This window comes from Castor canadensis, chromosome 13 (genome assembly GCF_047511655.1).
Source record: "Castor canadensis chromosome 13, mCasCan1.hap1v2, whole genome shotgun sequence".
NCBI classification, from domain to species: domain Eukaryota; kingdom Metazoa; phylum Chordata; class Mammalia; order Rodentia; family Castoridae; genus Castor; species Castor canadensis.
Window position 1 is genome coordinate 23,623,291 of NC_133398.1, and position 25,906 is coordinate 23,649,196.

Genomic DNA, 25,906 nt, shown 5'->3' on the forward strand with positions numbered 1-25,906 from the left:
TGGGATAGATAGGAGCTCTACTTGTTATTTAATTTTCAGTTGCTTTAAATATTTAGAATTGAATGGCTTTCATATGGTTTACTTGATTGCTCACCCACTGTACTTCCCTATATTTCTATGATTATTTTTTGCTTTGGAATCTTGAATACCAGGGCCTAAAACCCCCACAGACAGGGAACCAGGAGGCTGTAGAAATCATGAGGAAGAGGTGGGAAAGTAAGAGCAGTGATTCCAGAGTGGGGAAAAGAAACAGACAACTGCTTGCAGTGGCAGATGATAGAACTGGGGCTGTGGAAACCTGACTCTGAGGGGCGGCGTGGTCCCTGGAGCACAGGTCATGTTGTTTCTGCTTTGAGCAACCTTCCAGTCTACTTTTCTGGACATGAGCTTGTGTATTGGCCAGACTTCTATATTTTTACAATAAAACTGTCATCTGAGGAAACCCTAAGACATCTTTGAATTTTGCAAAGCATGTGTGACACACATAGGTGATACAACATAGGTATCTTACTGAAGTGCTACATGTGTTGCTGATCCTCTCCAACTTGTGACTTTGTTGGCTTCTTGATTGCTCTGCACTCATGCTTTAACTTTATTCGCCGATCAGCCCTTTGTATGGCAACATTAATTTTGGACTTATAATCATGACTTTAAAGACTTGGTCTCACCCCTAAATTCTAACACTGCTATTTATGAGTCAGAACTGTGAATAAGTATCTCCTTTCCATGATCAGAAGCCATGGAATCTGCTCAGGCCAGAAATGATGGGAAGCCAGTTAATTGTCAAGTGGGCAGTGGTAGAGATTGAGTGATGGGCTGTTGGATTGAAGGGAAGAAAGTGCTAGGAGAAGTTTAGAAAGTCAAACTAATAGAAGAAGAGGGCAAAGTCTAGGGTGATTTCCATATATTTGTCTTGGCTGCCTAGAGAGACTATGAAGATAGTAGGATTTCCAGCAAAGAGGTCAAGTTGTTGCATTAGGCGAATTTGGGGATTTTCCAGCAAACAGTTGAAAGTCCACTTTAAATAATTCAGCCACTTCTTCATTGACCAATTAGTTTGAATGAAAGCAAGCTGGTATAGAGTAGACTGCTCTTTTCCCTTCCCTGTTTCTTTGTTTCTCAGGAGAATTAGGGTCCATGCTATACCAGGAATAAACTCTTATCATTTGTGTTGGATTAATATAAGTGGGGGGCTCCACCGAGAAATTTTAAGCATCAGGAATCTGAGTTTGAGAGATTTAAAAATATCATATTATGTAACAAGATAGATTAATACACTGTGCAGAATGTACTGACACTATATTAACTCTATGACAAATAGAATTGGTTTCTAAAAGAAAACATGTCAGAATGCCCCAAAGCATCAGTTCTGAAATAACTTGAAGCCAAAAGAGCGTCAGGTAAAATCTCATATGCCATGGGTAAAGAAATTTAAGAAACCATGGCAACAAAATTAATGTTTGACAGCTTGAACTGTGTGACTTCAAAGGCACTTACAAAAACAAAAGATAATGTTTGGCAAAAAGTATCTATCTCCAATGTTATTTCAAACCTTATTATTCTGTCAGGGTGTTTATTGTCTATATGAAATAAAATGAAAATGGCTAAATAACAAAAAAAAAGGACAGAAAGGCCTGGAAAGAGGACAACATGAAGATGAATGTAAAGATAAAGGTGCCAATAAAGTTTTCAAAGAAAAAGATAGATTGGTAAGATGCAAGTTTTTTTTTTTTCAGTAAATCTACAGGAATCAAACAGCATATTTAATTCATGACAAGTGACACAAAGGAAAAAATTCTAATGGAGAAGCACAAAGACAGAAAAGGGAACTAAGAATCACATTAAGAATGTAGCCTTGATTTGTCATTTTATTCCTTAAAAACCCAATAAAGTATAACCACAATCCTAGAATACAAGCAAATATAAAATTACTCATTAGATCCAGGGAAGATTTTCAACAAAAACTAATGCCTGTCTTTGAGTAGTAAAAGAATGGTTTCTTGATTTTAGTTGTATATACTTCATCTAAATGTCTCACATTTGAGACACTTTACTTTTATAGTGCACAGGGATTAACTCTGCTAAAAATGAAGCTCTGAATCCCACTTTGTATTAAAATTTAATACAACAGAGCCTTACTGTGCTGCGAGCTAATCCAGGAATTGAATGGGGTGACATTCCTTCCTGTACAATGTGTGTTGAAAACCTTCCTGGGAGGAAGAAGAGTTACCTGACCCATTTCCTAGCCTTATGTTTCCAATCAGTCATTTCAATGTGTCTGCCTACCACATGGGCAACTGCACTTTCTCCTGGGAAATAAACACAGCCTCCTGATGTCAACTGCCATCCTTTCCTATCTGGGTCTTGTTGGGCCTCTGGTGGAGGATTCCTCTGGCTGAAGGAATTCTGAGAGGAAACTTCAGTGTTGTATCTGAACATCTTCCACTTTAGACGCCCACAGTTCCCTCTGCCCTCTCACACATGCGTTCCAGAATCCGGTGGATGCTGGGGAAACTGGGCCTATCTGCGGGCAGCTTGCTCCAGCACAGACGCATCAGATTGTACAGCTCCAGAGGACAGTTCTCCGGGCAGGAGAGCAGGTTACCATCTCGCACGTAGTAAATGACCTCCTCGTGCGCCATCCCATAGTAGGGCTGCAGGCCATAGGAGAAGATCTCCCAGAGGACCACACCGTAGGCCCACACATCAGACTCCGTGGTGTAGCGGTTGTAGAATATGGACTCTGGGGGCATCCATCGGATAGGGATGGCATCATTTTCATTGGCTTTGTAGTAGTCCGCTGAGTAGATGTTCCTGGAGAGGCCAAAGTCTGCAATTTTCACCACCATGTTCTCACCAACCAGGCAGTTCCTGGTGGCTAAATCCCGGTGGACAAACTTACGTTCAGAGAGGTAGGCCATGCCAGCTGCCACCTGCCTGGCAATGCAAAGCTGCTCTGCACAGGAGAGGGGCGGGGGTCCCGGACTGGATACTCGAGCCCTCATGGACAAGTCGTTGTGACTGAGGCTGCACACGGTGTGAGGAGCCATGCTGCGCAGGAACTCATTGAGGTCACCGTAGGCCATGTATTCAAAAAGCAGGCACATGGGCTTCCCAACAGCACACACACCTGGAACCAAAAGAGCACCCTCTTAGACAGGTCTCCAAATCCCACAGTGGAAAGAGCAGTTCTAAGGTGAATGAGCAGATCAGAAAAACATGGAGCCCTATGTTGGGTTGAGAGCATCATAATCCAACCCAACCCTATTTCTTTGTTTGAACATTGCCTATTGCCTTCTGAGATCCACTTCCCTACCTTTCTTTCATTCCCTCCTATTGTCCTTTCACACAGTGCCTATCATCATATTTCATAGACATTCATTCGTGTGCAATTTTCCCTCAATACCTTAGTACTTTGAAAAGAGAGTTATGTCTTCCCACACCTACCACATGTCTGACAGATTAGGTAGGAGGTCATATTTGGCAAGTGAATTCATGAATGGATATTTGCTCTGAGTATGTCACATAACTGTTCTGTGTTTCTGTTTACTTCCTGAAGAATGATAACAAGGAAGATGTATTGAGTTTGGAAAGAAGAACAAAAACAATCCAAGAGTCTTAGATTTAGGGGGAGGCAGTAAAGCATTTCCCAATTTAGGTTTACCACTGATCTTCATTTTTCAAACAAAAAAATGTTAACATAAATAATCTTACATTTAATGGCAGGAGGGCATTTGAAAAAATCTTGCTATATTTCAGAAGGAAACTGGTGAAGTTCTGGTATTAGATCAGATGGGCATAATTTCACATTATCATAAAAATAGATGATTAGATTTATTATTTTTTTAGGCAAAAAGTAGAAGTCTCTGAAAAAAAAGATTAGAAATACTGTGATATAGGATTATTTATTTTTCAGTTAGTTTTTTTTTTTAATTCCAGGAACCTTAACAATCAGCATATTGGTATGTATTAGGTAAAAAATAAAATGTCACCTGGGTTACACTTAGAAATCCCTTCTATACAATCCTCTTTGGATTAGCTTTGGTCAACATGGATTTGGTCAACTGGCATTACCATTGTTATGCTAGTTGAGTTGGTTCCAAAAGCATTCTTACTTTGGAAGAAATATGACAACATATTTCTTTGAGAAGCAAAAAGTTTTGAACTAGAGTTAGTTAATGAAATGGTCCAATCCTTGACACAAAAATGTATGGAAGATTTCTACTTTATGATATTTATGGACAATTATGTATTCATGTATATATGTATAGTTTATAATTATATATGTGAATATATAATATATAAGTTCAAATGTTGTCTATATTGTAATAACTCTAACCCAATTCTTCACTGGGACTTCAAAATGGAATGAAATTCTTGACTGTCTTCACTCTTGCAATTTCAGGCCTAATATTACACATGACTCACTATGTGTTTTCATATCTGTTAATGGATGGATGAATTGATAGATGTATAGATGCAAGGAGGAAAGGGTGAATTTAAAGACAGATGAGTAGATGGATGGATTTAAAGATGGATAGGTGTAAGAAATTTTATGCCTATCCCAAAATATGTTTTTAAACTTTGGTATGGCATTCTCATCAAATCATTTCATCTCATTTTTGTACTGCTTCCTTAATGACCAGAATATTGGGTATGACCTTTAATGTTTCATCCTATTGAAAAAATTCTTCATATCTCTATACTTTTACCCATGTCTTCCAATTTATGACTCTAAGACAATAGTCCTATAAACTAGATATCCTATAAACTAGGATATCAATAAAAGGAAATTAATTTTAAAATACAAACATGTTCAATAAGTGCCCCAAATTCTAAATTAAAACAAAGCATATTTATTTTATTGAAAATTAATTATATAGATTTTCCCAATTCTCCAACTGTTGTAATCTCATTTCAACAGTATTAACTTCCAAGATTCTATGAGAGTGTGGAGCTACATGCAAAAATGGCTACTGTTTGCATGTACTTGAATTAAAAAATAGACTCTGTGTTTATAGGATGATGAAATGGAAATCAGATATAGCATTTAGCAAATGGTAATATAAATCTGAGTTCCTGTTGGGCAATAAAAATAAGAGAAGCTCTTAGAAGTGATGTATAAATGTGCTACTACCACATGAATCACAAATTTACAAATTGTACATAGTTTGTGTTTGAATCAATCTCAGGAATTCAGGATGCTGTAAAATTGCAAACACTTATATGAATGCAGAGTCAACATTTTAAGGAACAATGAAAACTATTTTGGTTGGCAGAGTGGTTCAAGTGGTAGAGCACGTGTCTTGCAAGCCTGAGGCCCTGAGTTCAACCTCAGGACCACAAAAAAAATTATTTCTCAACAATAAAACATCTCAACTTGGTACTCATTGCAGATCATTGCAAAAGGTTTTCAAGTTCTACAAAATTCAAAAGGCAAGAGTACTATTGCTCCTTCATACCTCTTTTGGATTCTGATGTTTTATTTTTTGAGCCTGATAGGTGTTAAACAAGGTGTCAAGACCAATGCAGTTGGAGGGATCTAGCTTTCCTCATGTATCATCAATTCTTTCTCATTGCTCTAGCTCATGCTTTGCTAAATATTTGAGCCAGAGACTCAGAAATAAGACAGCTAGTATAAAATGCATTGTCAGCTAGGTGCCGGTGGCTCACGCCTTCAATCCTAGCTACTCAGGAGGCAGAGAACAGGAGGATCATGGTTCGAAACCAGTCTGGACAAATAGTTCTTGAGAACCTATCTTGAAAAAACCCTTCACAAAAAAGGGCTGGGGGAGTGGCTTGAGGTGTAGACCCTGAGTTCAAGCCCCAGTGCTGCAAAAAAAAATAAACTAAACTAAAATAGAATGTATTGTCAGGTATAGCTTTGTGAAAGTTGAATTTGAAGTGACCATAAACATATAAAAAAAGCAACAGATAATTTATACTTAAAAGGTAAGAAGTTAGGATAGAGATTTTGATTTTTGAGTTATTAAAATATTGCACAAGAAGAGTTGTAAGAAGGAAGAATATAAAGTGAGAGAAGGATGAGGGCAGGATCTGTGGGCATATTGACTCTTGCGGGAGTGGGAGATGGTGGGAAAGGGGACAGTGAAGCCCTCAAACAAGACTAAGGGTGAAAGAACCTCCATGTCGCCAAATCAAAGTCATTCAGTTTTCTTCTCACTTGACTTGCTGCATGTCACACAATCACTTTCACCTATTTGAAATACTTCCTTTGGAGCCCAGGAAACCACATTTTATTGATTTACTTCTTCATTGGCTGTTCCTTTCCAGACTGTTTTGCTGTTTGTAACTTTTTTCCCACTGTAAACACTGGAATGCTCTAAGGTTTAGTCTTTGGACATTTTCTCTTTTCTGGCTTTCTTTTCCCTACTTGGGTGTCTTGCTTAGCCTCATGGCTTTAAATACTCTGCATTCTCTAGTGACCTCAGATTTATTTCTAAACCAAGCTGTGTTTCCTGAATGCTAGATCTCCATATCCACCTGTCTCCTTAACTTTGTCTGCATGTCAAATGCACATCTTGAAAAAAACACGTGTTAAAATGAACTCCCACTCTTTCTACTAAAGAAACCTGCTCTCTGTGAGTTTTTGCTGATCCAGTCAATTTCACCTTCATTATTTCAGCTGTGCAGGTGAAAACCTTGGTTCTTTCCATGACACCTTTTTTGTTGCATATCTCACAACAGATTATTTGGCTCCACCTTCAAATTCCACATAGCACACAATCACTTCTCATTATTCTCACTGCTCCTGGTAGGTACCACCCTTTTCTCTTTCTGTATTATTTAAATACCTGGTTATTGTGTCCTGCATTGCCTCCTTTCAGACTATGCTCAAGAAAGCAGCCAGAGGTTCTAGAATGATGTGAGTCATATCATCTTGTCACTCATTGGCTCAGATTTGCCATTTGCTTTACTTCATTCAATATAAAAGCCAGTTTTCAATAGGGCCTAATAGGATCTTCTTACCTCCCCTGTTACACTACCTCTCCGAGCTTGTCTTTGAGATCCCTCTTGCTTTCATTCTGCTCTAGCAATCCCCATTGACTTGCTACTCATCAAACATGGACATGCTCTTGCCATAGAACCTTTGCAAGTCCTTTTCATTCTTCTTGGAATGATCTTTCTCAAGGTATCCACTTTGCTATTTCTTTACCTCTTCCAGGTCTTTATATAAATGTCACATTGTCACTGAAGACTTCCAAAATGTTAACTCACACTCCAATAGTTCTCCTCTGCTTTTTTTTCTTTTTTTATTTGGGCTAGAGGCATGGCTTAAGTGATAGAGACAAGGTCCTGAGTTCAAACCCAGTACTGACAAAAAAAGGCTTTAGGTGCTACTATCCAGCATAATGTTTTAATATGTTTGTTTTTATTATCTGTCTCCCCAAAAGAATGTCAACTCCTTGAAAGATGAGATTTGCAACGTTTTTTCATTACTATATTATTATACGAACTAGTATTTATTTAATATTTGTTGAATTTATCAGTCTGTGAATAAATAGCAACTAAATGGGGGGCAGTAGCACTTTCAATCACTGTCCTCATGACATGCTAGCTAGGGAAGAAAGAAAAAAAACAAGTAAAATATACAGACTATTAGACATTAATAAATCTTGTGATGGAAGCAGTGTGAATGGAAGTCTTCATATGGGGATATTTTAAACATTTGTATACACAAGAAGGAAACAGCAAAGACAGAAAAATTAAAGCAGAGTGAAAGGATGAACCCATTAAGCACTGAATGTCTTATGCAGTTGGGAAGGGATGAGTGTTAGGACGTAGGTGAAGAGACTGACCTTGGAAATGAGCTGAAACATCTCACTGATCACAGAGTAAAGAAAAAGCATAAACAGATGAAAAACAAAGGCTCAGAAAGCATGTGTCATCTGATGAAATCTCTTTCCTCATTTGCATTTTCATACCTAAAAGTTTCACGATGTTGGGGTTGTCAAATTCTGCCATAAGGGCTGCCTCCCTCTGAAAGTCTGCTTGCATGTCAGCTGAAGCTTCTTCTTTGAGCATCTTTACTGCCACCATAGTGAAAGGTTCATAAGGAAGTAAGCCTGGAGCCCTGAGACAAATAGAGAAAGAACTAAAGATCAGGATATGCCACCACCTCCCCCCACTGCTATATCTACCCACATTTGTACATCCTCCCCTTCTGTAGCTGCTCCCACAGCCTCAAAAATCAAAGGAAGATGACAAGAGTAGGTAATATGTAAGATTCCTTGACTCCAGCTAATAAAATTCATTAGGGTCATTCTCGACTTACACTAAATTTGAAAATGCATTGTTTATCAATTAGAGGAATTCTAAAGTTCACAGACCTAGTGAGATTTTTTTTTGGAACTGGGTTTTGAATTCAAGACATCACATTTACTAGACAAGTGCTCTACCACTTGAGCCACATTCCCAGACCTTTTCGCTTTAGTTATTTTTTTGGGTAGGGTCTCATGCTTTTGCCTGCCACCAAAGCTATCCTCCTATCTCTGCCTCTTAATATCATTGTCATTCTGATCCCTTAATCTTTGTTTAGAATCTAAATTCCTTAAAAGTAGGGACGATGACTTATTTGTCCTTATGTCCTCCATAGAGACTAATGTGGTACTGTGCAAATTTTGGTTCCCAATAGTATTTGTGTGAGATTTTCATTATTCATGTAACCTCAATACCAGGACCACTATGGGTGGAGGTAAAGGTGTGTCTTGCCCAAGATCACCAGTGACAGTTGGTGATAAAAACCAAGTCTACATTTTCTGGCCCAGTGTGTGTCTGTGGAGTGAATCCATGCAGAGGGTATTTTATTCCACTTCACTTATGGCAACAAATGAGATAGTGTTGTCCCTTGTAGATATTCCTTCCTTGAGCTGTTTTCTGAATTTTTACATTTTTTCCTTTTCTGTTTTGTTATTCCATGAACATCTACTTATTGTTTTCATCTGTCAAACTACATTTTTAAGAGTAAACTTTAAATGAACTTGAGACTATACCAACAGTAAGTGAAAGGCAAGTAAATCTAAGAATTGTTTACCAAAAATCAATGTAAGAAATGATGGTTAAATGTAGGACAAGTTCTTTTTCCTATAAGGGAAATGGAACCGAGCCTTTAGTAACTTCTTGCAACCCAAACACGATAAACATTTAGATTTCAGAAATTATTTTTGTTTGGTGGTACTGGGATTTTAACTCAGAGCCTTCTGCTTGCTAGACAAGTGCTCTGTCACTTCAGCCATGCCTCCAGCCATTTTGTTTTTGGTTGTTTTAGATGTAGGCTCTTGTATTTTTTCCCAGTCTGGTGTTTGCCTGGTCCTTGATCCTCCTGTCTATGGCCTCCAACATAACTGGGACCACAGGCACATACCACCACACCTGGCTTATTAATTGAGATGGGATATCACTAACTTGTTGCCAAGGTTGGCTTGGTACCATGATCTTCTCAAAGTCCACTTCCTGGTTAGCTGGGATTACAGGTGTGAGCCACCATGCCCAGCTAAATTACTTCTTTTAAATGCAATAAAATGTGTTCTTTCCATGTACATTCCTATTTTCAGCATAAAGGAAAAATCACTAAGATTTAAAGTTATAGCATGTGATATAAATAAGTAAAGAACTAACTGATTTGGTAATAAGTATTATACACCATACATATGCATCAGGTTAATGGTCTGGTAACTTTCCAGACATACATGTTTCAGTAGAGAAATTATTGTTTTACCTTGCTTGAAAGACCCTTCCAAATGCTCCCTCTCCAATATCTCTCACATATTCAATGTTGTTCCTTGGATACTCCAGGCTGAGCAACTTGGGATTCAGTAGGAGTGGCATCCTCTGGTACATGGGGTTCGGGTGGAGCCTGTCTAGCAGGAGCTCAGAGGGCAGTGTAGTAAGGGTGACTGCTGCCGATTCTCTGCAGGTAAGACAGGCAAGATCAACAATAAGCTCAGGTGCAGGTAAGATCTTTGTACTCAGACCTAGATCCTGAAAGACATGGCATTTAGAAGTAAGTAAAACATATTGCACTAGCAGCCAAAGACTCTTCTACTTGTGAACAATAAGTATTTTGTTTGGTCTCAAGTCAAAACACATATTTTCTCAGGGATCCACTATCCAAATTGGCAGGGGCCATGAGAATAAGAGGGGATATGGGAAACAGGAATATCCATTTTCTTCCAAATTATTATTCATGTCTATCTGTTGTGAAAAATTAACTTTAGGACATGTGATCACATGCAAAAAAATCACTGACACTTTTAAAGATTATATAGGGGTGCTTAGCTTTAAAGCAAGGCTACAGATGCACTAAGAGGATGGTGGTGGGATCTAGACCCCTGTTCCCACCCCAGTTCTGCTATTAAATATGTGAATTTGAAAGCATTACTTTGTGGGATTAGCTCCAACTAGAATCTCACCTTTTCTTATTTTTCCATTCTTTTCTTCTTCGGCAGCAATAAAGAGTAGTTATGGTAAGAAGCACAAATACTGCAAAGCTGGACATGATGGAGATTATGACTGTCATGGAGTACGTAGGTGACACAGAGAAGGAAGAGGAGGAGGAAGAAGGCAAATTTGGAATGTCCACACTTGGCTTTGAGGATGTCATTGGTGGGAATGCTGGAAGTAAACAGCAATTCTTTTCATTCATTTGCAAACTTTTAAGAAGTAATTTGTTTTCAAGCAGTTAGTAAATTAAACTTAATGTTATGAATGTGTTTATGTTTTGGGTTCTCCCTGGTTATAGATCTATAAAGTCCAATTGTAAGAATATACTGCTATTCAGTTGTAAGAAAATCTAGCTTAAGAATCACTAGATTTTAAAGATAAGGCTCTGAAAGAGGAAATATATATTTTTTTTCCCAAGAGAAATGCAGATCTTGGGCTCGGGCTCTTTATACTGTTTCAGATTGTCCATGATTGATAGACAAAATATTTTCATGTAATTAGATCCCAGGTCAGATTTGGTGGAACTGAGCTTTTTATACACACTAATCTCAGGTTTACAAACAGAACAAAAATAATGGAAGAAGAAAAATGAAAATACTATGATATAAATAAGTGGAAGTTAATAAAACATCTAGAACTTGAACTCTTGTCAAACTCCAATGTAAATGGCCAATGTGATTCAAAAACAACGAAGATCTGCATTAGTTCTGGAAACCAAAAGATGCCATACTTTACCACTGTTTGCAGCATGCTAAGTCCATTGTGAATGTTTTAAAAAATCTGATTAATTTTATTCAGAATCTTCTTAATAGATTGAATAAAGTCAAAACCATGGATGCAGAATATTTTGCTAACATAACCAGTAAGGATGTTTTAACAGCCAAAAAATGAACTTTGTACCTTAAAAAGAGAGAATAAGTCTTTTCTAAATTTGTGGGATGCTGACAGACATGATCTATGTCAGGCCACAAAGACAAATCTCAATAAATTTCAAAAGTGGAAATTGTGTGGATCTGTTCTCTGACCAAAATGCATTTAATAATAGATTAAATAAAATCCAACAGGACTATTAAAAAAGAAAAAATCTATAATTATTTTATTAAAAAGTTAAGAGTACCCATGGTTGGGGGGAAAGAGAGCGAGAGAGAGAGAAAGAGAGAGAGAGAGAGGGAGAGAATAAACTTTTTAATAGTATGTATGAAATTTAGCCAAAGCTATGCTTACTGGAAAACTCAGTGTTTTTTTTTTTTTTTTTTTGGCCTTCTGTTAAATATAAAGAAAGGAAAGAGAATGAACAGAATACTTAACTGAAAACTTTGGACAAGAAATAGTAACTCCAGACAACAAAAGAAAGTAGGTGATAAAGTTACAGCCATAGGCGAGCAGAAGTTAGTAAGTTAGATTATGCATACCACAAATGATAGAACTGAAAAAATCAATCAAGTTAGCCTTATAAATTATTTATAAAATGCTCTAACTCATGGAATTGTAATTCTAAAAGAGATGAAGAAAGGAAAAACATAGAAATCAGGAGTTATCATAACAGATTCAAAGGTCAATAAAAACAAAATAACATATCATTACATTTTCAATCTTAAGGAAAGTGATTGATGGGAACATATTAATTGCCAAATCTGAAGAATAAGTAATGCGAATATAGCCATAAGCAAGAAATTAATTTTAAAAATCACAATAGATTTATGATATATTCTTTCATTCTTGGAAGAGGCAAAATTTCCACATTTTATAATATGTTCCATATTTTAGAATGTGTTCCAGTAAAAGAAAAATCTTTCAAATTCTTTTGGGAAGTCATAATCCTAATATCACATCTTACCAATGTTAGTATAAAAGAAATACAGGTATGTAGATAAAACAACATAGAGTTAGAAGATCCTAAGTGAATACTAGCAATTGACTGTAATATAGTAAGAGAATAATGATTTAATATATGGCAATATATTAATATAACACCTTTCAAAGTCAAAAGAAAACTGTCATTGTTGCAGAAACCTAAAGTCATTTGAAAATGGACACTTGACTTGTAAAAGTGATTATGAGAGGCGACCGTGTGTGGCTTGTTAGTTTGGAGTGGACCCAGTGACAAAGCTTGACGAGCAAGTGAAAGCCTTGCTCACAGCCTTTGTGGCAGATGACTGCAGCCATTTGAAACTGACACTTGTGAAAGCAGAAATCACAAGAGTGTTTGCATATGACTTCTTAGTCCAGTAGTGGACACGGGGATGAAGCCCTGACCACCAAATGGCTAAGCAAGTGGTTTAGAAGCCTGTGGAAGCCAAGCTTGGTCACTGCTTGAGTCAAGCAGGCATGGGAGTAGAAGAGAAGTACAGTAGAAAGACAGCTGTGCAAGACCAATGGCAGCATGCCTCAGAAGCACTCAGTGATGGGGGACTTAGACCTCCCAGTTTCCTCCTTGACTAGCTGGAAAGCTGGTCTGATTTTCTGGACAGAGTTACTCCTAAATTTCTCAATCCAAGACGGGTGGAGTAAAGGGATGAATTACGCGTCCTGCTAAGAATAAAGTGGGAGCAATTACTGCAAGACAGGGAGAAATGGCTGTGTTTTGTATGTAGGTTTTACAGAGCACTTCATATCATACGTAGCATGTGGCAGAAGTAATGTAATTTGTGAAGTTACTATTGTTTTTTTTAGTGGGACTGGGGTTTGAACTCAGGGCTTTGTACTTGCAAAGTAGGTGCTTTACTGCTTCAGCCATACCTCTAGTCTATTCTTGCTCTGGTTATTTTGGAGATGGTATCTTGAGCACTATTTGCCTGGCTGGCTTCGAACTTCAATCCTGATCTCAGCCTCCCAACTAGCTAGGATTACAGGTGTGAGCCACTGGAGCTCGGCACTAATGTAGATTTTCTTAGCATGTTGAAAGAAAATCTGTGATGTCCCAGTAAGATTTACTTTTTAGGCAACTACTCTACTACTTCAACCACACCTCCAGCCCCAAGATTTATTTTTTAAACACCAGAAGTTGCATAGTTTGAACAATCATCTTTCTATATGGATTTAGCTGTGCTCTCTGTACAGGAATTAGTGTAGAAATCTTAAACTGGCTGGGGCCACCATGGGAAGGGGATTAGGGAGGAGTGAAGAGAATTAGAGGAGATGAACCAAATGGAACTGTAATACATATATACATGGAAACATCACAAAGAAACCCCCTGTGTAGCTATCTTTATCTCAAACTAGCAAAAATATCATGTTTTTCTTTTTATCTTTTGTCTTCTACAAACTCAGAGAACAGGAGGGCAGAACAGAGTCTACTAGGGTGGGGCTGTAGGCACTGGTGGGAGGGGGAAGGTGGCAGGGAAAGTGGGTAGGAGGAGGAATATGGTGCAAAAAGTATGTATACAGGCATGTAAATGCAAAAATGATACTTGTTGAAACTATTCCAGGAATGGGAGGAGATAAAGGAGAGCAGTGGAGGAGGTGAATTCAAGTATAATATAATTAATACATTGTAAGAACCTTTGTAAATGTCACAGTGACATCCACTCAGCACAACAATATAGAGAAAAAAAGAAAAGTAAATCTTATCCTATAATCCCACAGAAATGCAGATTTCCATATTTTCTACATCCAACCAAAACTAGTTTTTATGCATGGATATGATGAATCCTGATTTTACAGATACACACATGTAGTACTCTGGTCTTAGATGTCTGAATCTTGGTCTTGTTCTTCGTTTTGTAATATCACATGTAGATCCATCTTAATCTAATACCTGTGTGTTTTATATGATTGGATAACCACAATTTTTACCTCGTGTAATTTGAAGAACAGCTCTGTGAGTTATGTCTTACTTCTCCAGTAAGCATGAACAACTGAAGTTTACAGAAGCTGTTGTCTGGTCTGATGCCATACATTTGAAACACCTTTTAAGCATTCAGGTTCCTTTCTGTCTATGTAATTTTCACTGGTGGATTTTACAGCACTTCACAAGCAGATTTTTGTAAGTTCATGACAGGTCTTTTCTCGATACTTCATAATTGGTACAATGAGAATTTTTAATGGCTCAGATCTTTTCTTATGTCCAGAAATGTTAAAAAAGTTCAGAAATATTAAATAGTTTGATCTATTTAAATTTCTAGAGTCCATGGAACCAACAGTGACTTGCCAGAATCTCACTGCAGAATGAAATAAGGTAGTCCATATTTGTGGGCATGTTAACTTCTATATAATCTCGAATTTTTGTTGCACAGGTACCTTTTGTTTTTGTTTATTTTTAACAGAAGTTGTTACAGCACCCAGAAATAGCTCATCATGAACTAAACATATATTTTTTTTAATTATGAAGGTTTTAACATTTTTATTTACCCTATTTCAGAAAGCCTAATTGGTCCTATCCCCTGAACTCATATGCCATCATTGTCTCTTGTGTAAACCTGCTAATTGAATGCAGAAAATACTATTTATTGTAGACTGCTACAATGAATAAATAGAAACATTTTGTCCTTCCAGGACAGTTATGTTGTGCTATTCCTTAACTGTTGCTTCTGATCTGTCTCTTTTGATCTTCCCTAGAGTTATATCAGTTATCTCTTTAGATCCAAATTATCAATTTGAATTTCTAGTCACTCTCCTTTTTATCTTTTTTTCTTTCTTCCCTGATCAATTTTATCTCTTTATCTTTTCCAAACTCTGGACACCTGAGGAGTATATTCACTCATTTATCCGCATATTAATGCATTCATTAAATCTATATTGTCTGTTAAGTATCAGGAATACTGTGGTGGTCATGACAAGTCTTTGCTTGTCATGGGAAACAAATTAATAACTAGATAATTACAATAAAATACAAGAAGTGTGATAAGAGTAGCAAAAACAGCGTACTCGTGAACACACAGGGGCAGCACCGAATCAGATTTATGAACAGTGGGTAGGCTTTCTAAAGTAAATTTAAGTTAGATATAAATAGTGAGTAGGCAATACTATAGAGTTAAGTGCCTAGCAGACAACTAATGTACACAGGGCAGAGGTGTTACCTGCCCTCAAAAGATATTTCACTTCTGCAAAAGAGGTTATTAAAAAATAGAAAGTACTTACACTCTAGTCCCTGTGTTCAAGCAAGGAGAAAATAATGCATAGATAAACAAATGATTTAAAAATTCTTCCATCACCCCTCAAAGTGCATTGGTAATAACCTTTAGATTACTCAGAAACCAAGAAATATCTGAGTGCTTTGCGAACTCTATAGACTGCACTTAATGGCTCTTACTAGAAAAGCCAATGCCAGTTTCTTTCTTTCTTTTTTTTTTTTTGGCAGTGCTGGGGTTTGAACTCAGGTCCTTGTGCTTGCTAGACAGGTGCTCTACCACTTGAGCCACACTTCCATCCCTTTTGCTCTGGTTCTTTTGGACATGGGGTCTCACTTTTTCCCCAGGCCTGGACTGGATCATGATCCTATTTTATGCTTCCCATTCTAGCTGGGATGAAAGGAGAAGGCCACCATGCCTAGCATTTTTATACTGAGATGGGATCTTGCAACTATTTTTTCTCAGGCAGGTCTGGAACCACTTTCCTTCTGATCTCAGTCTCCCAGGTAGTTAATATTACAGGCATGAGTCACTTCACCTGACTTGATCTTAAGGTCATTATTTAGTTAGATGGAAAGGAAGGAAGGAAGGAAGGAAGAACTCTGTTTGAGTACCCCTTATGGAGAAACCCACTATTCAATAGATAAAATGTTGGGAAAATGCCATTATTGATGTGAAAAGTTTCCTCCTTGCTAGAGTAGCATGGTTAATCCTAGCATTATGAAAAAATTTTTGAAAAAAGCAGGATTATAGGTGATTTTTTTTCTTTTTCAATTTTTTTCTTGTGCCTATTTAAAATTTTCTATAATTAACATGGAATTCTCATGCAAAAACCCAACAATAAACTTTAAAAAATGAACAACACCCCCTCCAAAACAGAAAACACTTATCTTCCAAAAAAAAAAAGACATCACAAAGATCTTGAATCAGCTCAAAGAGAAAATATTTGTTTTTATCTATAAATAATTAGTAACACAAAATCATGAATGCAAAATCAAAGATGACATTTTAAACTTGGCTTATTTTATTGATGTATAAACTAGGTTATCAACCTTGAAGTAGGAAATACTATTTGTGTCACTCACTAAGTACAGTGTTCTCTATGGCCTACTTAGAAGCTCTAAGCTGAGAGCACCAATGCTCTTTCTTGAGGTGGAGACACTGGACATTCAGTTCTGAACACCATGAAGGGTGAGTGTAAATCGACATGCACGAATCCAATTGCATACACATAAGGTTTCAAGAGCACAGACAAAATTACTTACTTGTTAGGTTTTCTTTTTTATGATCTGAGGGGGAAAGGATAAAAATTTGTTTTAAGTGAGCATCCAAATACCCCACGTATTTAGTGAGAGAATGCTAAAAAATGCAAGTCCTCCTTCAGCTTTTTACTGTACAACTGGAAAACATTCTTTGCATTCAAATGTGAAAGCTGTGACTTTGAAATTAAACCAGCTGTTAGGGATAGCAACATAGTTCTTTACAAATGAAGTTCATTAAAGCAACATGCAGTGATTTAGTTTTGTGAGATCAGCATTTTCAAGCATAGGGCTGATTTTTGCATGCTTAAAAGTCTACTTCACTGGCTAAACTAAGAAAGATGACTATTTCTCTATTCTACTCTTCTGACAAAGAATGAGGTCTTCTTTAACCATTTTTCTGTGCATTCCAGAAAATGTTACAAGCTCTCATAGATCACCTATGAAATAGATAAGATCCAAGCAGTGATTAAAAGTGCCCTTTAATTTATTTTAGAACAAATGAAGTAAGTATGCTAACCTATGCAATTAGGATAGCATTAGGATTCGGCTATTAAGTTTGTAAGGAAGGCAAAACTGAAAAAAAATTAGGAATGCCTAGGAAGACTAGAAATATTAGGAGCTTTAAGTTCACACCTTAGCTTATTTAAAATAGTTATTTTCTTTTAACTTCCAAAGACTTTTGGGGAAACTTTTGTTACCTAAATGTAGCAGCCTGGTACACGCCATGGGATCCCAGTGCATGCTGGGAAGCTTGTGGCAGTCTGGCATGGAGAAGAGGTGCATTCCAGATCTGTAGAGTCCTCTGTGGGTCTTTTCTTCCACCGCCAGCCATTCTTTTGCACAGAAGAGCTCCTTTACTGCCAAGCAGTACTCTCTGAAATATTGAATGAAGAACACAACTTGATGAATCATGGCATGTTAAAGCCAAATTTGTGGTGGAGCTTAAATTCTGTATTTTCAAATCCTCATCATAGTACATTGCCTGTGCTTGCAAAAGCATTTTTGAAAGGACTCCTTAACTGTAAATAATGTGAGACTCTATGAGATATAGTATATTGTGCTGTGAGATGAAATATTATCTTGTTTTTCTTTTTAAATGTAATTAATAATACTGAGAAAGGAAATCTCAAAGGGCTTAGATTAGGAATCCCTGATATGTCTTCTCTCATATTAAAATAACTATAAAGTTACAGAAATATGGTATGTAGAGTTTTAAAAATATACAAACTAAAAATCATGGATAACACTCAATCAAATTCTAGCCTGGGAGATTTTTCTATAATCTTGGGCTAATGAGCAGGGCTTGAGGAACACAATCTGTGCTTCAGCTGGCTTTGTCCTCTGAAGCACAACAGCACCTCCTCCCTGGAGTGTACAGGACAGCAGGTGGTTCCTTAGCCTGTCCTCCTCTGGAGAAACTCTCCTGTCCCATGGCTGCCTGTGGTTCCATCAGAGAAAGACAGGTTTAGTGACTGCTTGAATATGAAGCTGCTGTGTTTATCTATAAATTGTGTGATAAGTGGAGGAGCCAAAGAGAGACTAGTTGGACTAATGGTATTTGGGGATGACAAACTGCCCCAGGAGAAATCTGGTTAATTCCAAATTAAGATATGTAGGATTAATACTAAGAGGAAATGAAAGAATGATTAAAGAATACAGCTGGTGTTCTTTCATTTGCCATCTGAAAGATTCAGATAGGAGAAATTGTGTGTGTGTGTGTGTGTGTGTGTGTGTAACTGTGTTGTACACATACCTGTACATGGGCCACAATGCTGTCCTACAAATACTCATTCCTATACTCCTGCTTGTCCAGCTTGCCAGTTCAGGTTAACAGATACGTGTGGAATGAAAGGGCTGTGCCTATGACTGTCATGGGTTTCAACAGGGATCATGAGTATAACGATGGGATTTAAAATTTGGGGGATATCTGCAGGAGAAGTGGGATAACAAGGCTGTGAGGGCTTCTGAGAAGCTTATGAGTCTTGAGGAGTGTTACTTGGCTTGCTTTTTCTTGTAACTGGATCTTACCCTTGGCTTGTCCAAGAATGTCCCTACATTCAAACAGCACAGAGCCTTGCAAGGGCAAAATAGTTTCTGCTGGGCATTGAGGGGGGGGAGCAGGAGGGGGTGGAGTGGGTGGTAAGGGAGGGGGTGGGGGCAGGGGGGAGAAATGAACCAAGCCTTGTATGCACATATGAATAATAAAAGAAAAATGAAAAAAAAAAAAGTCAATATGGAACACATGAATACACTGCCGTTCTCGTGGTGTGCAGGAAGCAGATGTATGGGAAATTAAGTTTTTTATTCTAAATGGTGGAAGACATTATAAAATAGATTTTTGGGTTCTATTTTTGTTGCCATGAATCAAAGCATATCTCTATAAGAATTTTCTTTAATAAGGAAAAAGCAGGATGAAATGAAAAGATAGACTACAAATAAGCTACTTTGAAAATGGCAGTAACTAGAGGAAATTAAAATCACAAAGAAGTAAAGTCAACACTGAAAGATTTAAAATGTTTCTGGAAAATGGAAAAGAAATGGCATTGTAAGAAAGAAACAAATGTTCAGTTTGAATATTTAATTAAATGCAGAAAGACCATCAGATGAAAATGGAATGTGAGATAATTGACAAGAAAGAGTGAGTAAGATATCCAAAGCACCAGCAACACTGTTCCCAACCAGAAAACCAAAGCACATAAAAAAAATCAAAGATATAGTATAAGAAAACACTTTAAGATGAAAAAGACATCATGTTTAAAACATATTAGTCATTATGTTTATATTACTTATATGAGAGAAAACCATTATAGGAGATCCATCTCCAAATGACTTTTACAAGTATTTTGAATCTCTTTTCATGGATTAAATAAATTTTCTTTTCTACCATCTGGCAAGAGAAAAAAAATATTCCCTACAAAGAAGAAAACTGATGATTGCCACTGGCTCCTCTTCATTGCCAACATGGTGAAAAAAAAAAAATTTGTCAGAGTGCATAGGATTTGAGGCAAACTGAATGTAGCAGAGAACTTAAGTGCTCAAAAATGTGTTGTATATCCATATATGACACACACATGACATATCTATATGTGAAATATATATATGTACATATAATTACAGAAAGAATTTACACTTAATCTAAGAAGCACCTACTCCTGTTGAATGAGAGTTGAATGAGCAAAAGATGAATGAACAGGAGCTAAATCAAAATTGAGGATTTAAGAAAAAGAAAGCTTTTCTATGAAATGAGTGACAGTCAGTATCAAGGGTAAGTGATGTAGAGATCACTTCCAAGTATTTGCTTATATATAATTAGAAATCAAAAATTAAGTGTTCCAGAAATTGAGCACATGCAAATAAAATATAATAACTACTACTTATCTGGCTCATAATTCCAGATACAGTTTCAAAGAACAAGCTAGAGGATTCAGTATGATTATGCTAATTCTGGCCTACTCTGAAACATTGTTTTTACTTATTTATCTGTTTTGGCAGTACTGGGGCTTGAATTTAGGACCTTGCAGTTGGCAGGCAAGCACTCTACCACTTAAGCCATATCTCCAGTCTATTTTGCTTTAGGTTATTTTTCAGGTAGGGTCTTATGCTTTTTGCCCACGCTTGCCTCAGACCGCCATTCTCTTACCTATGCCTCATACATAGTTTGGGATTATAGATATGTAACCACATCTAGCTTTGATTGAGATGGAGTCTCACTAACTTTTTGCCTAGGCTGGTCTTAAACTGCAATCCTCCCAGTCTTTACCTCCCAGGGAGCTGGGATTACATTCCTGAGTCATCACATCTGGGTTGTTCCATTTTTAAAATGACAACTTTCTCCTCCTTCCTTATCTGCCTTACCCTAATGTTGATTTTTTTTCTTTTTCCCCGACATGTAACATCTTCTAAGGTCACATGTAAGTTTTTACTACATTTATTAATATATCCCAAATACCTAGAGTAGTGGTTGGAGCCCAATAGATGAAGAAATATTTGTTGAAGAAATGAAAGTCCTTGTCCTCCATGGAAAGAGGCACGCATTATCAAATGGTGGTTTGCAGTTCAAAAACCATGAGCAATAGTCTGCTTCTAAAAATTTCACAAGTAACTAAAAGACTAGAAAATGGCCGAAGACCTTTGGATCACTTTGAAGGATACAAGCAAACAGAAACCTTTCTGAAGACATAACAAGCAAGCAAGGAAACATAAAATGAGAACATCTGATGGTAAAACTAACTAGTTATTAATAATAAGTTCAATTTTAGTTCAGTTTTTTTTTTTAGCTATAAAAAGCAGAAGTCAGAATCTCATGGAAACATTCTTAGGAGAATAATTGGTGTGAAAAAGTTTAATGTATCACTATTGAATTATTGGATCAAGCAGATGAAACTCAAGAGCAGAAGGATCGCATATTTTAATTTTTGATGATTTTAATGTTTATATAACATGCAAATTTTGTACCTTTAAAGATGAGACTTGGTCTTCCTTAAATGTGCAATTTTTATAATTATTAGTTATACATCAGACAAAAATGCTCTCCATAAAATACAAAAATGTGAACTTTTTAAATTATATTTTTCATTCCAATGGGAATAAGATGTTTGCATATGAAGATTAAAAAAGTGAAAATAATTTTCTAATAAAAATACATAGTTATCTAATAACAATTGGCATTAGGGGAACAAAAGTACACTACAAATGACCTAGATTTAGGAGATAATTATGTTATTGTAATTAACTTGAAATCTCAATGAAAGGCATTTTTTTTCCTCAAAAGCAACACAGGTAAGTTATTTTCAATATTAAAAAAGAGAAAAAAAGATGCAAAACTTTGATATTGCATAGGCTAACTCTATGCAGTAAGCTAGCAGTCAACTTTTCCCAAACTTTAAGACAAGATTTGAGCACATGTTCTAGAACATTAATAAGGTAGAAATTAAAAGCAAAGAGACCGGTTTGACTACCAAAAAAATTAAATTAGCAAATTATGCTTCAAAAAATAACCAACATAAAACAGTTCTTCTTCCTTTAGATTTATACCAAAATATTTATAAATGAAATAATATGACATGTGTCATTTACTTCATAATCAATAGTTGGGGATGTCCTTGCAGAGTGCTGGGTAAGGAGGGATAGAATGAGACTGACCGTGAGTTGGTAATCATTAAATCTGAGTGATAGGTACACAGGCATTCATTGTACCATGGGCTCTACTTTTGTGTACATATGAAAATGTCTATAATTTAAAAAAAAACCTGAAGAAAATCAAAGGTCCATTTTGCATTGTGAAAAGTAAGTTATCACTAAGGTGATCATACTCTTAGAATTTTATTAGAGATTAATGGGCAATCCAGTGGAACAGGGAGAAAGGCTTTAAAGAAGAAACATTCAAAAAGAGACTTAAAATTGTCAAGCTCACTTAAGATTTTTCTTTTCTTCTTTGTGATTTTTTTGTATCTTCTGTTTCTTATACAATGGAATCACATGGCTTTCCTACTTAGAAAACCAGAATGACTGTTACAAAAAAGAAACATTTCTAGTCTACCTGTTACTCCTTTCAAGCATCTGTTGGTAATGTTGAGCTGATTCACCCCAGTGTCACTGTGTAAGTATGACAACCATTCTAGTGATCACCACAAATTACATCAGTGGTGCTAAGGAGAAGACTGACAGAATCCACAGTGACATTCTTTCTGGTAACCCCTTTTAATGTGATTATACATGAGATACATTCTAGGTAAAGGATTCCACTACTGATAAGTACTTCAAATATATACCTTTGATATTTTATAAATAAGACCAAGAAACAGAAATCTAAACTTAAAAGAAGTAGCATTATTTATCAATCAGTGAAATCACGATGAGCATTTCACAATATTAAAGGAAGTGCATTTCCTCTTACAGTCTAAATACTGACACTCGTGCCTCATTTAGATGGGAGTAGTTATAAATAGATATTTCTCTTTTTCCCCTCACATCCTCACCAGCATTTTTAAATTATATTATTGTTGTGCTGGGGGTACACTGTGACATTTACAAAAATTCTTACACTATATCATAGCTGAATTCACCCCCTCTATCATTCTTTTATTCCTCACTCCACAGAGGCACTGTTTCTTTATTAACTGAAGTACATTTGAAACAGTGTAACCTAATTGTCAGTAAGACAAAGTTTTGCTTCTCACCCACTCTTTTTCCCATTCTCTTTTCAGTTTTCCTTCCTCTTTCCCTTTCTTCTTGAGGGATTCCTTGAATGCCAGGATCCCTAGGAGGGTTTAGAGATCATGTCTGATCACAATACAGCCTTCTTAGGTGAAGAAAATGATTGTTGTTACAGTGTCAACAAACCCTCAAACTTTGTAGTGGGTTAGGAATAGAGCACTCTATTTTAATGACCTTATTGTGGTCTTTTTTCTAATATGCCCTACCATTATTTCAATTTATTAATTCTTGGTTTTATCAAAAAAGATATGGAAATGTGCTATGTTGGTAGTTTCATGTTTTCTTTGAAAGAAAATTTAGGAACAATGACGTCTATCCAGTTTCTAATATATTCCAGGATTGCAATTTATCCTTGAATCTCCTAAATTCTAATATACAGATGAGGAAACTGAAATTTAGCCAAGATCACATACATCTAGAAAGAGAACGAACCATATTGGACTTTATTTGACTCAAAAATCAGGCTGATTCTTATCTTTTATGTAAGAAGAAAATAAAGGCAAGGACAATTTATTAAACATAAACTTATAAATTTCATTGTCTAATGAATGTTGCAGTTTTAAAGAAATATCTAGAAAAATGACACATGTTAAAACTGTTCCAGGAATAGAGGGAGTGAGGGATAAAGGAGGATGATGGAGGTGGTGAATTCAACTATGATATAGTGTAAGAGTTTTTGTAAATGTCACAAGTGCCCCCAGCACAACAATAATATAATTTAAAAAAAATGCTGGTGAGGATGTGAGGGGAAAAAGAGAAACATCTATTTGTAACTACTCCCATCTAAATTAGGCATAAGTATCAGTATTTAGACTGTAAGAGGAAATGCACTTCCTTTAATATTGTGAAATGCTCATCGTGATTTCACTGATTGACAAGTAATGCTAAAACACTCAAAGTGTTGTCTCTATTTCCTTCATCTTAGCTTACTTAATGAGGTCCAGGTTAAACAGAATGTCTCCGTTTATTTGGCAGGAAGTCAGGATTTTGATAGGATAAGGGATCTTGAATATGATGTGAACAATAGCAAGAGCAATTGAATATTATCTGTTTTATGATTATTTTCTAGAAATTCAGTCTTTGTACTAAAGATTATCATGAGTTATTTATATGGTAGGATTTTTTTCCTATTATTTTTCTCCTCTTTTGGATGAAGGCCAGACTTTGTCTTTACCTTCTTTTACAAACTCTTCCTATTTACAGACAGGACAATGGGCTTTTACCATTCACTGGTTTTTGGAGTTTTACCTGCAAATGGGTGTGGGCGTAGGTACCCCTCCAGGGCTGCACTGTTGGAAGACGTGGTTGCAGAGCAAAGCCTCAGCAGCCGGCCGGCAGAATGGGCTCACGGCTTTCAGCTCACTCCAGGCAGTGTGGACCAGTAGCTCTTGGGCCTCCTCAGGGTCCGAGTAGGAGGTGTTGAAAAACACATGAGCATCTTTTGCCAGGACAGTGTCACACACCTCCCCTCTGTACTGGGCGCAGTAACCTTTGTTATCTTTCTGTGGTTTACTGAAAGAAGCAGTGAACAACACTCCAGTCACATGCTATTTCTTGGCATTCATTCTGCTTTTTTGTTGTTGTTGTTGTTATCACATCTGCATCACAGAAACGGGGAAATTGTACTAGTAATCGATTAAATGCTTCATTTGAATATTGCCTTCACTTCCAGCTACAATTATATCATCTTTAGTTACCCCGAGGTTTTTAATAAAGGCCAAAAGTGATAAGTGAGTAGAAAGCATCAGGAGCTCTAAATGGCTGAGTAGATTTGGGTATTTTTGTTATTTGCATTCTAAATAGAATTCTGTTGCTCTTAGTTGAGTCAACTCACATACTTCTTGCAAATAAGCTAACACAAACCAAGGAATGCATCTGAAAACTCTATTCATTCTGATGGTTAACAAATGATAGAACGTAATCGTTGCTTTCATCAAAAAATTTGCAGCTTGAAGAACATAGTTTATGCATGTGTTATGATAGGGAAGTACCCAAGCTGTGTAGAATACTCACATTGGGTCTTTTTTTTTTTTTGAGGGGTGGTGTTGGTGTTTGAACTCAGGGCCTTATGTTTGCTAGGCAGGTGCTCTACCACTTGAGCCATTCTGCCAACCCTTTTTGCTTTAGGTATTTTTCAAATAAGGTCTTGCATTTATGTCTGGCCTGGACTGTGATCCTACTATTTATGCAATCCCTCTCTTGCGGATTTCTGCTGCTTCTTTGAATAAAATCCCTAGGAAAATCTTTGGAGCAATCTGAGTATGGCTTAATAGAATTGAATCGTTACGTATTATTAACTATATAATGCAAAAGAAAGGGAAACAATGAAAGAAAAAAATAGGCTTGAATAAAAATTAGATCTTTCCTATAGTTTTTGTTTTTTCTTCCTAATAGCTTGAAGTCACTAGCTTGTGAAACCCTTTGCATGTTGGGAAAACTATAAAATATGTGATTATCATTCGTTTTCCACATCTATGATAGTCCTAGGATCATTTAGGACTTCAGTCAGCATATCTATTTTGGGGTTAATTTCACAATCCAAGCATATGAATGTACAGGAAGACACACACAGTGCCAGAGTGAGAGACAAAGAGAGAGATGGGGGGAGAATATATCTAAAATTATCTATCAACTATTTTTCTTTCTATCATCTATATTTCTATCTATGTATCATCTATCTTTCTATCATCTTTCTACCTTTCTGTCATCTATCTATCTATCATCTATCTGTCTGTCTGTCTATCTATCTATCTATCTATCTATCTATCTATCTATCATCTATCGTTTGTAGCCTAGTTACACATTTGGTGTTTTAACCACATCTTTTTCCTTTTTCCCTGCTCTTCTGCTGAGACTTATAACCCTCAAATTTTATACAGTGGTCAAATTTTAGAT

At 36.6% G+C, this 25,906-nt stretch overlaps 1 protein-coding gene and 1 long non-coding RNA gene across 7 annotated transcripts in view; one reads left to right on the plus strand and one right to left on the minus strand.

Annotated features, from left to right (window-relative positions):
* The window catches only part of LOC141415387 (uncharacterized), a 44,450-nt gene extending 33,849 nt beyond the window's left edge, over positions 1-10,601 (plus strand). The window contains exon 4 of the long non-coding RNA XR_012440347.1: positions 10,470-10,601. This is a non-coding gene — a long non-coding RNA (uncharacterized lncRNA). The remainder of the gene's footprint in view (positions 1-10,469) is intronic.
* Positions 756-25,906, minus strand: part of Musk (muscle associated receptor tyrosine kinase) — a 104,558-nt gene continuing 79,407 nt past the window's right edge. For 2 of the 6 annotated variants that reach the window (XM_020173797.2, XM_020173795.2), the window contains 7 exons: positions 24,260-24,523; positions 17,494-17,669; positions 16,799-16,822; positions 10,434-10,635; positions 9,740-9,931; positions 7,947-8,095; positions 756-3,130 (listed from right to left, as the gene is read on the minus strand). In XM_020173797.2, the coding sequence (XP_020029386.1) occupies positions 2,448-3,130; positions 7,947-8,095; positions 9,740-9,931; positions 10,434-10,635; positions 16,799-16,822; positions 17,494-17,669; positions 24,260-24,523 (1,690 nt within the window). In that variant the 3' untranslated portion in view covers positions 756-2,447. The remainder of the gene's footprint in view (positions 3,131-7,946; positions 8,096-9,739; positions 9,932-10,433; positions 10,636-16,798; positions 16,823-17,493; positions 17,670-24,259; positions 24,524-25,906) is intronic. The other 4 variants (XM_020173798.2, XM_020173796.2, XM_020173801.2 and 1 more) reach the window with 2 other exon arrangements.